At 36.0% G+C, this 11,990-nt stretch overlaps 1 protein-coding gene across 2 annotated transcripts in view; it reads left to right on the top strand.

Moving 5' to 3' along the window:
- Positions 1 to 878: 878 nt before the first annotated feature.
- Positions 879 to 11,990, top strand: part of LOC127810009 (uncharacterized) — a 37,607-nt gene continuing 26,495 nt past the window's right edge. The window contains exons 1-6 of one of the 2 annotated variants that reach the window (XM_052349234.1): positions 881 to 1,438; positions 4,158 to 4,756; positions 5,934 to 6,126; positions 7,429 to 7,493; positions 7,902 to 8,112; positions 8,627 to 9,119. In XM_052349234.1, the coding sequence (XP_052205194.1) occupies positions 1,262 to 1,438; positions 4,158 to 4,756; positions 5,934 to 6,126; positions 7,429 to 7,493; positions 7,902 to 8,112; positions 8,627 to 8,986 (1,605 nt within the window). In that variant the 5' untranslated portion in view covers positions 881 to 1,261 and the 3' untranslated portion in view covers positions 8,987 to 9,119. Of the gene's footprint in view, positions 1,439 to 4,157; positions 4,757 to 5,933; positions 6,127 to 7,428; positions 7,494 to 7,901; positions 8,113 to 8,626; positions 9,120 to 11,990 lie in introns of those variants that run through there. The other variant, XM_052349241.1, reaches the window with a different exon arrangement.

Below are 11,990 nucleotides of genomic sequence, written 5' to 3'. Positions count from 1 at the left end.
CCATATTTATTTAATAATAAATCAAGAATTATTTATACTTTTTCTCAAACACCATTCTATCAGGGTCTGGAAGCTCTCAACCCCCCCCCACCATCATTGACTCTGGTTGCCTGTGGCTCTGGTTAAGCCCAGCCCAAAGCCGCAAAAGCCCAATTCTACCAATTTTATATTTTTAAAAACAAAAATATATACTACATAACTTTAATAATATTTATTTATATAAAATTAAAATTATAGTGCTAACCGGGTAAAAGTTAAGGAACAATAAATTTATGTTGTTTTAAAATAATATATATTTGTTATACTTTATTTTTAACGTTTAAATAATTTAATTGATTGATAATAAATAAATTATATTTTAAAATTTTAATCAACTAACATATTATTTAAATATAAAAATAAAATTAATAAATACATCTTATTTTAAAATAAATGCACTTATTATCTTTTAACAAAGTGTGTTTGATAGCATGAAATTTTCATAAAAAATGTCATATCTAAGAAATTTAATTCCATCTTTTGTTGGTTGACACACAATATTTTCATGAAATTCTATTCCATGGTACAACCATTTAAAATATATTTTGACCTAATTTCTATGAAAAATTGATTCTAATGGGTGGTGGTTTTTATTTTTCATGGAAAATGGAAAATGTTTTCCTTTTCCAACCTAAACAATAATGATGAAATTAAATTTCTTGAATATGACATTTTTTATAAAAATTTCATACTATCAAACACACTCTAAATTAACTTTATCAAATTAACAATTATAAATATCTATTTAAAAAAAAAATTAATAGAGAACACGTGAATCGATCTTTCTGGCTCTCTCTCTCTTCCCTGCTTTACGGGGACCATAGTCCGGGCCGTCGCTCACAAGTCACAATTGTGGACCTTCTCTCCCTTGCCCAAACATCGTGTATTATGAAACCATTTTAACTTTTCTCTTCTTTATTGTGTCTCTTGTCCGAAATATTCCTCTTTATTTCCATCGATCTATCTCCACTGTTCTCATTACTCCTCTCTGTATTCCCTTCCCTTCTCCGCCTTTATTATTATTATGTAAAAGAGAAACTCCCCTTTCTTCGTCTTTCTTCAGTTATTTCCCTAATTAAAGCTCTAAACCTTTTCCATTACATCATCTCTGCTAAGATCCCAGTTACCGTCGTTTAAGCTCTCGTAAATGTTCTGCTGGGAAGAGACAGGGTTTGGATTGAGCTGATCCTTCTGCTTATTATTCTCACAGAGAAAGGGAACAATGAGAGAGAAGACGCAGGGGCAGGGCCTTCAGCTTCAGAGGCACGGATCACGTCTGTGGCTTATGTTTCCGCCCGCCATGGGGTGGCCTTCGAGATCGTGGCTTCTCTTCTCCTTCTTCCTCCTCTTCTTCGCCGGCGCGTTCGTCGCCACGCTCCTCCTCGACACCAACATCACTGTAAGTTCATTCACTCTCTTCCTTACTTTTTCTCATGTTATTCATCTTTCGCCTTTACTACTCTTCAATTTTGCTTTTGCTCGATCGATTAATTATGTGATCTAGACTAGAGACATCATGTTCCGGCTAAACGACGGCGTCCCTGTGATTTGCTCTCGGCTATATTTGCTGCCAGCTGGCCTCGGTTTCGGAGGCTTAGGTTTAGGGTTAGGTTTGGTTTCATAAAATGCGCCGTGAATGCCGGTTCACTTAATCCACGGAATATGGAAGGAAGTAGATCCAACGAACAATCTACGATCTAGACTTTACCGAACAGTGTACCTGCCGATCACTTAGATGAACACATATTACCTTAAAACATTTTTTGTGTTTTTTTTTTTTTATAAATAAATCGTATTTATTATCAATTTGCCGTGTGGTATTACTGTAGCACGGGCTGAGGAACCCATGTTTTAGAAAAGCCATTTCAGATTGACCCGTTATGAAATAGTATAGAAAACAAAGAAAGAAACAGGATGTCAGGAAGCATAGAAATCTTGACCTATTGCAACCTGGTTGGCCTGACTGACTGACTGACTGGCGCGAAAGAAATGGGTGTTCGTTAAACTTGCCACTTCTTATAATGCTCTTTAGTAGGCACACCCCACTAGTCTTTTTTTTGTAGTTTTTTTTTTTTAATAAAAGAGAAAACTCAAAACGAGAGTCGCTGAGAGTTTTTAGAACATGGTCGCCTCTTTAGGGTCATCTAAAATACATGCACCTGCAATGCCTTTGTTTTTAGGGACCATCCATCCACAACTATTGGCTTGTGTTGGATAAAACCACCCTGTTAAAGACTTCTTTTAAGAGTATTATTATTATAAGCGTAACCTATTGAATCCGGAAATAGCTTTCGGCTCTCTTCATTTAACATCCATAGTCTCCTGCCTCCCCCTAAATAAAAGCAACTTGCCAGCTCAATTGGTCAGCAGCAGTGAAATTGGAACAAATGATTCAAGATTGAGTCTTACCAGCGACAGTGTGGGAGCAATCTCTTAAATGAGGGGGGCTCCTTGTGCGCAGTGTACATTGGTCTAGTTGCTGTTGGTTGGCTGAGTCACCATGATTAACCTCCCCTCATATTCTTGTCGGGCTGGAGGTGGGGGCGTCCAGGGTGAGCGATTTCACCTTTCAAAAAGCAACTTGTAAAAGATTTTTCTAGCTTGAGTGAGGCAGCTATAACTATAAAGTAGATTGCGACCCATTCCTTCCTGTTTCTCAAATGGGGAGCTGCATTACATGTTGTGAACCAACAAAGTTCTGTGCCCAATTAAATGGAAAACATAATTGCGGTCACCTGTTTGGTTGATTTTAGTTTTTAGAATTCAGGGGCTGCAGTTTATTTAAATGAAGTGTGTGATTATCATCTTCTTTCTCGTTTTGGTATCTGGCAAACATACGAGTTTTCATGAACATATATGTCGTGTGTTACTGTTATCATCATTTATAATGGCGAAAACAATTAATGTGAGCTTTTATTATGGTTGGAACTTTTTAAAAAATGTTTGTATAATATTGCTCTTTGAAAAGCAATATTCGCTTATTGAAAACAAAAAATTCAATAAATTAGTTTATAGTTATTGAAGTATGGCTTATTTTAAAATAGTTTTATAAAAATATTAATTCTCCTTTTGCTGGATGGGTCGGGTCTGGTCTTGTGAAAATTGGAAAATGCCACGTGCAAGGTGAAGAGCCCAACTGTATGGTGAGTTGCTCTTTTTGCATAATAATAATAAATGCACATGATATGATCTTCTTCTGCTACGCGACAGCCTGCAAATTACAGCAATATTCTCGGATAGGCTCTTTTCCCCAGTCCCAGGGTTAAAAGTAGGTATTTTGTATTTAGATTTTTGGGTTAAGATTTACCTGGACCTTGCGCAGTTAAAAGGGGGGAGGCACGCGGTGACTATGGCACTACAGTATCAGTATTCTATTCTCGAGTCTTACAAGCCATTAATGTAAAAGATGTTCGTTAGCTTTCTTTTACATTGAACAATAAATAGTTTATTAATAATAACGATCACAATCTTTAGATACAGTGAACAAATGAGAAAGAACGTGCAGAGCTTTCGGAGGTATTTCTCAGAGACTCAGAAGGTCGGCCTCTGGCTGCCAGTGCTGTCGCCCACTGATCTTCTCTTTTTCCTCCTTCCCCTCGCCGGCGCGTCGTCGTCACGCGCTTCTCCGACTCCAATTTTGCTCTGCGTTCGTCAACCTTTCCAAACTTCCTTTCAGTCTTCTCGTTTCTTGGCGCCATTACTGTTTCTGTTTCCTGTTTCTTGCACACGTTCGCTGTCTCCACGGCGGCTGTGCCGTGTTCCACCGGGACGGCGTCGCATGCTTCCTTTGCCGAACAATTTTTATTGGGCCGAGTTGCTTTTATGATTTCTTTGCCTAAATAAATTATGGCGCCGCGTGTGTCCCTTTCACGTTATATCTAAATAATAAATTATTTTATAATTTTAAATATCAAATAACCTCAACTAAACACAATTTAAAAGAAAAAAGAGCAAAGCGAGCGCGGACTGGCCATGTGATTTGTGGGCCTCAGCCTATAACTAGCCGTTCGTACCATTCAACGGACCGAGATTGACTTCGGCTTTGATCTTGACGGAGGATCTCGCGTTTCGTAATCGTGCCCATTCATTCATTTATTTATTTATTTTTTCTCCTGCAGTCTATTGCTGGGAATTCCCAACCGAAGACAATCCTGCCGACGGGAGCAACCCACGTGGCGCCTCAGAAACACACGGAAATCCCCAAAAAGCCCCGGCGAAAGATTGAAATCCCGCTAAACTGCACGTCCGGCAGCCAAACCAGAACCTGCCCGGCAAGCTACTTCTACTCGACCGGCTCCGTTTCGCAAGATGATCAGGACGGGCAGGAACCGGCCACGTGCCCCGAGTACTTCCGTTGGATCCACGAGGATCTACGGCCTTGGAGGGAGACAGGTGTCACGAGTGAAATGGTGGAGAGGGCGCGGAGGACGGCCAACTTCCGGCTGGTTATCGTCAAGGGCAGGGCCTACGTGGAGAGATACCAGAAGGGATTTCAATCGAGAGACATTTTTACGCTATGGGGGATCCTACAGTTGTTACGGAGGTACCCAGGGAAAGTCCCCGATCTGGACCTCATGTTCGACTGCGTTGACTGGCCGGTGGTCATAGCGAAGCACTATCGGGGACCCAATGCCACGGCCCCGCCGCCATTGTTCAGATACTGCGCCAATGATGCCACCTTGGACATTGTTTTCCCGGACTGGTCCTTTTGGGGATGGTATGAATATTCCTTCAAGTACTTAATTTGGCTATTTCACTCATGATTTCTGTGTTATACTCTTTGAGGTTTGACTAAATTATAGCCCGCACACATCTCAAAATTTATAGTAACCTTCCACTGAGAACAAGGAAATGGAGATATGGAGGGTTGTACTTTTTTTTGAGTTTTGATTCTCAATTTTGTTTTCCGTTTCTCTTTGTTCTCAGTGGAAGGTTCTCCATATACAATGAAAATGAGTTCTGGGTCTTCTTTTTCTGCCAAAAAATCCAGACTGTTCTTCTTCACATATTTGAAAAATCAAAAGGGTACCTAGTGATATATTTGAGAAATAAACGGCTACCCCGCGTAATCTAAATCCCCAACGTTGTACCCTTGAAGTCAACGCTTTTATTTATTTAGGTCACAGTTGTATAACAATGGTGTAATGTGAAACAACTTTGTAAAGTAAGGGACTATGATATTCATGATGTGAGGGATGTTGCCTATAGTTAAGCCAAATATTGGAGGTGCCATGTGTAATTTGCCATTTCATTTTTTATTTATGTAATTATTTTTTTTAACACAACAATATTTGAGAAGGAAAAAGATATTCTTTTGCTATTTCTTAAAATAAAAATAATTGTGAAGCTTGTTGTGTTTGTATGATTTGGAAGACAGTCCATGGTATATCATGAAAAGTCCCATCTCAGAGTTTTATGCATTGACAACAAATAACGCTGTACTTAGAAAAAAATATATTGCTGTAAGAAAGAAAAGCTACTTAAAATTCTAGACAGGATAATACAAAAAAGAGATTACTTTGGAGAAACATTATGATCGATTGGCATCTATGATATTAACACAGTGATACTACATCTATGGTGGAAATATTTGAATTAATCACTATCTTGTTATTTTGGCAGTATTTTCTTTATGTATATTATTATTGCATACTAAGAATCTTTGCTTCTATGATATCGTATTCATAGCGTATATCTACCTTTTTATCTCCATTTATGTATATTATTAGGATGGTGGCTGTTTTAGTTTCAAATGAGAGAGTGGACCAGGGAAGAAGCTAGTCTTATTAAATTTTTTTGTCCAAATAGCATTGATTGAGGTTAGAGCCCTTTATATATTGGAATCCTCTATTGAAGGACAAATTTCTTCAAAATGCTGTGTATTAACTTTGTAGGCCTGAGATAAATATAAAGCCATGGGAGGGGTTGTTAGAGGATCTAAGAGAAGGGAACAAGAGAATGAGATGGATGGATAGGGAGCCTCATGCCTACTGGAAGGGCAATCCAACAGTTGCCCAGACTAGGATGGATCTCCTCAAGTGTAATGTCTCTGACAAGCAAGATTGGGGTGCTCGCATATATGCACAGGTTGGTCAAATTTCTTGCTTGCGTCTGCACATGTTTGTTTCTCTTTCTCTATGTGTACTTCATGATTTTATTCTTATACATTATTCTCTATTAAAACCATACATGTAGCAATCACGTTTTCTTTTAACAAAAAAACAAAACTTATTTTGGGGTGTAATTTACTTTCAAAGTGATAGTTCCTTCAAAGTGATAATTTATTTTGGGGTGTAATTCACAATTTATTTTATTTACTTGGAAAAGTATTGTCACTAGGGACCAAGTAATCTCCCTTCTTTTTGGAAAGTAACAAAGCAACTATGTTTAATAACGGGGATTAGTCTGAAGAATGTCTTTCTTTATTTTATGTTTTTATTGTTCAAAATACTCCATTATTGAATGTAATTCAATATTATTTCCTCATAAAGTTAACCCATTGTCATATAAAGATTCCTAGCCAGCAGAATCTGAACTTAATATTGAAATCATTTAATCCTTCCTAGCCAAAATCTCATTCTCATTGAAATATTAATTCCATGCAAAGTTAACTGTTTTTAGCTAAAATCCTCACTTGTCGATATGGTTGTCATTCAACAAAATAATTAGTTTATTCTAAAAAATTTAAGGCATCCCAACCACAAGTGGATAATTAATTTTGCAGGTATTTGTGGGAGTTTAGATGATAATTAATATTTGTTATAAGCAATCACCAATCAATAGGTCAGTGTTCCCTTCTACTCTTGGAAATAAATTAAAAGAGTTGTCTACAAAGTATGTGCAACGTGATGTATTTTGAGGAATGATTAAAACACGTTGCTGTTATGGTAAATTGATAATTAAAAACTCAATGTTTGATTCGGCATGCTTCAACTTTTGTTGGGGTTTTTTTTTGTGGGCATTAGACTTGGAGCATGAGTTATTAATGCCCCTGCTTGAACATGTGTTTTCTTGATGTTCTTTTCTTCTTAGTCTCTAAGATAAGCAACATATAATTCACGCCATTGGACTTGGAGCAATAGTTTTTCATTCCCCTTCCTTAAACATGTGTTTTCTGGATATTCTCTTCTTCTTGCTAGCAACATATTGCTTATACCCACTATTCCACTTTAACCCTCTTTTTCTTTTTCTGGTGGTATAATGCTTGCCTATGCGACTCTTACACCTTTGATAATTCAAACCAGAAGTATACTTCTGGTAGAACGAAGCAAGTCCTGTCTTTCTTGTTACTTGAGTGTGTAAAGAATGCAGTGGCTAAGGTTTTAAAATGGCTTGCTTTAGCTTGTTCTCCTATAACCATGTACTAATATTTGTGGTTCCTTTTTGTAGGATTGGATTCGAGAATCACAGCAAGGATACAGGGAATCAGACTTGGCAAGCCAATGTATTCACAGGTAAATGAAAAAGTTGGTAGTAGATTTTGGATTTCTCTTTTCATAGAATTCAGGACTTGAAAGGTTGAGTTTGTTTGGTTATAATTCTAAAAATTCTTCTCTAATTCTAATTTTAATAAGTCAAGAGAAAGTGATGGTTACCAGAAAAAATGTCTCTTCAAATTTGTCTAGAAAGATTCTTTGCTGATTCCAAAAGCTGTTATCCTATGAAAAAATGGTGCTTTGAAAGTTTTTACTCTTATTTTTTTGTTCTAAAAATGATGATAACAAAAAAAAAAAACAGAAGCATATTTCCAAAAAGGTTCCACAGGTCTCCTCTCATTGTAACATTCACTCAATTATGTATTTTGCCATATATTTTCCTTGATAAACACAGCTTTTGTCTTTGTGTTTGTGCCATTCATACAGATATAAAATATATATTGAAGGATCTGCATGGTCTGTGAGTGAAAAATACATTCTTGCGTGTGATTCTGTTACCTTACTGGTAAGGCCTGTTTACTACGATTTCTTCACAAGAAGTTTGTTACCTGTACACCATTACTGGCCCATACGAGATGATGACAAGTGCAGATCTATTAAGTTTGCTGTTGACTGGGGCAACAGCCACAAGCAAAAGGTAATTCTCTTATTTTGTCTTCTTTATATTAGCAATTACTAGAACTCTTCACCATGGCTATTGTCTTGCTCTTCCTGTGTTTGGGAGGAGCTTTGATGTGGAACTGTATATGATCCTCTTGCAGCAGGGGTTGTTACTGCTTTCAAGTTATCTTGTAGAAAAATGATATTTTATCTTGAAAATGCTGTCGCAGTGATGTGTCATTGTGGCTGTGCCATAGTGATATTCTCATGAACACGAGTCAATATGATTGGTCTTTTACTTTTTTCAACGAATATATATAACATTTTCGTTCAAGATTTTTCTTTCTATATTGCAGTGATCTAGTAAATTAGGGGGCAGCCATTCAGTCACAGATGATACTTAGCATTATCCTTGGTAGAATAGGCTTGATCACTATTTCAGATAAGTATTAGCATTTAAAAAGTAGAAGGAAACTCTCTGGAAAACATTTATGTTTCTAAGATATAAAATAATTTTGTTGTCTCAATGTGCTCTCTTATTGATTTACCAGGCACAAGCTATCGGGAAGGCAGGGAGTGACTTCATTCAAGAGGAGCTGAAGATGGATTATGTGTATGACTACATGTTTCATCTCCTAAATGAATATGCTAAGCTCTTGAGGTACAAGCCCACCGTACCTGAAAAAGCAGTCGAGCTCTGCTCGGAAATATTGGCTTGTCCTGCAGATGGGTTGATGAAGAAGTTTATGATGGAATCTATGAAGGGTCCAACAGAAACGAAACCATGCTCAATGCCTCCTCCCTATGATCCCCTTGCTTTCAAGTCCCTCGTCAGGAGAAAAGCAAATTCAATAAGGCAAGTAGAGTTATGGGAGAGGAACTACCGGGAGAATCAAACTTTACATAGCTAAGTTCAGCGGTTCTTTTACTGGAGTTTTTACGTGTCATTCAAATTTATTGAGTTATTGTTTCTTTTTATAAATTTATAGGTTACATATATGGTATATAGCATGTTTAGTAAAAGAGGTAATTTATTATGCTTCAGTTTATTTTATTTCTTTTTGGACATTCTAGCCAAAAAATTTCTTTATCAAGGGCATACCATTAATAGATCATGTCCTCGTCATTTTTATATGTGACTAGGTTTCAGTTTTATAAAAATGTGATATGCCCAATCAAGCTTGCCTGCCTTGCCTTCTTAAGAACTGGCGAAGTTCACAATTTATTGTTGAGGAAGTATGCTTGATGAATGATGACCCATTCCTGGCTGCCAACTAGTTGCAATTCTTGTGATTTTGTTGTTTTATTAGGGAGCGTTCGTTAAAATGAGCAAGATAAGGGAGTATCAAGATAAGTTCAGAATAATTTTCGGATCAAGATATGAAATGGTTCAAGATAAAATTAGAAACATTCTAAGATTTTTATAAAGTTGTTTGTTAAATTTTTTAAAAAATATTAGAGGATATAAATATTATTTTTTTTGATTTATAAATATCAAAATATGCTTATTTTGAGAGAGAGAGATAAGTATATTTTGAAAGATCAAAATAAGAGGTTATTAATGATTTTTTTAAAAATAATCAGATAAGCTTAATAAATATGTTAGAAAGAATAGAAATTCGAGATATATTTCATATCTTAACATTTTTATCTCATATCTTGATTAACAAACGTTTCTTTAGAGTATTGTCAAGTGTGGCCTAGCTAATTAAGGTACTTCGTTAGGTAGTGAAATCTTTATGCGAGCTTCTCTCTTCTGAAGGACGTTGGAACACTATAGTCTCTTCTCTTACCCTAAGATATCACTTAAGAGTTAATTCAAGGATTTTTTGGGGTTCATTTATTCTTGCAAACTCAATACATTTTTGTTAAAAGGATCATCTCCGTCATTGGAGTGGGTATGAATTAGGGAAAAAATACATGAACAGGTCAGATGACGGGTAGGGTTATTAGTATGTATTTATTTTTAATTAAACATTACACATTAATAACCATCGCATGGTTTATTGATTTAATGGAATAATTTCTAGGGTTTGTGTGGCATTTTCTGATAATGGATTTAAGCAGCCAAATCATATTTCCTTCTCTTCCATTTCCTCTGTTTTTTCGTTCCTTTCGGTTGGTTTACATATCTTTCAAATATCTGTAGATTAGCAAAGCGTCGTAGTTCAGGAGGGGATATTACCAGAAAATAAGGCTGTGTTTTTTTTGTGTGTGTGTGGTTATTTTCAGCTTATTTTAGTTTTTAATTTTTTAAAATAATAAAAATGTGTTTATTTTGTTATTTTTAAAAATAAGACAAAAATTTATAAAAAAAATTCAAAATAATAAAATATTATTTTGGTTGTTTTCAGCCAAAACAATCTCTAAGTCCAAAATGCGAAAAACACAATCAATTTTTTATATTTTAGCTCTCATTTTCTTTTCTCTTCTTTCTCTCCTTCCTTCAAAGCCATCATCGCCATTGCCATCTTTGAGATCCATTGCCTCTTCTTCCTTCTTCCATCAAGGTCATTATTGTTGTCGCTGCCGTTACCACCGCGACTATTGTCGACTCGTCGTCGTTACCACCGCGATTATTGTCGACTGCCATCATTGTTGTGACCATTCTTCTTTTCCCTTTCCCTTAAATCCATGATATATACGTATGTATGCGTGATTTGTATCTAATCGAATGTTTAAACTTAGATTTATGGAGATTTGGCCTTTGAATGTTGTTGGTTTTTTGATATGTTGGTCGATGGAGATAAGGGTGTTGGGTGGTTGGTTACCTTTGATCGCCGGAAACCATTAATCACAGTGGCTGGTGACGACTATCAGTGTGTTTTTAATTTTGATCAAAAATTAAAAATTAGATCTACGAAAATTTAGTTGCTAAATCTGACCTGTTTTTGTGTATATTAACTCTCTTGGTTTGGTGTTTCTAATGATAGACTCTGATTGTGTGAATTTTCGATCAGTGGTGGTTACTGGAGAGAATAAAAAAAGAAAATTTTATTTTTAAATTATATATTTATTTAAAATTTAAAAAATATAGTATATTTATATTATAATTAAAAATATAAAATAACATATAGTATATTATTAAGTATATCAGCCTAATTGTTTGGGTGTTTTCAGCCAAAACACGCTGAAACACCAAAACACATAAAACACTTTCCCTATCAATCTCACACACAAATCTCTTATGTCTCTCCTATCTTCTCTTTTTTTTCCTATCTTTTCTTTCTTCTCAAGGCTCGGTCGTCGACCTACCATCATCACGAGCCACCGTCAATTGCCACTACTACCAACCATGGAGATGCATAAGGCCGTGGTCAGTTGAACATGACGGAGGTGCTTGAGATGTTGCAATCGGAGATGATGCGTCAGAAGGCAACATTCACAACCATGGAGCCTTCGGTTGCTGACTACGCGTTATCGGCCATGGCGATGACCCTAATCCTCTTATTGCGACATCGCAACAATGAGAAGGAAGACCCATAGCCATAATGCTCGTTGGTCGCCGGCAACGTGAAAGAGGCCTCTAATCGTCGAAAACCACCGTCCACATTAGCCTGGTGGCAACTAATAGTGAATTTTTTAAGTTTTGTTGAAAATTAAAAATTAGATCTATGAAAATTCAGCAATTAAATTTTATCCATTTTTGTGTATGTTGACTCTCTTGGTTTGGTGTTTCTAATGGTAGGCTTTGATCCTATGAATCTTCGATTGGAGATGGTCGTTAGCGACTGAGAAGATGTAGTGTATCGGAGAGAATAGAAGAATAAAAAAAAAAAAAAGGAAAAAGAGAAGAAAAATTTATTCTTAAATTTTGAAAATAAATAAATATATATTTATTTAAAAATGTAGTATATCTATATAATAATTAAAAATATAGAATAACATACAATATATTAGTAAGTGTATAACACA

This window comes from Diospyros lotus, chromosome 1, assembly GCF_014633365.1.
Source record: "Diospyros lotus cultivar Yz01 chromosome 1, ASM1463336v1, whole genome shotgun sequence".
NCBI classification, from domain to species: Eukaryota; Viridiplantae; Streptophyta; class Magnoliopsida; order Ericales; family Ebenaceae; genus Diospyros; species Diospyros lotus.
Note: the sequence above shows the minus strand (reverse complement) of the source record. Positions and strands in the feature narration are given on the sequence as shown.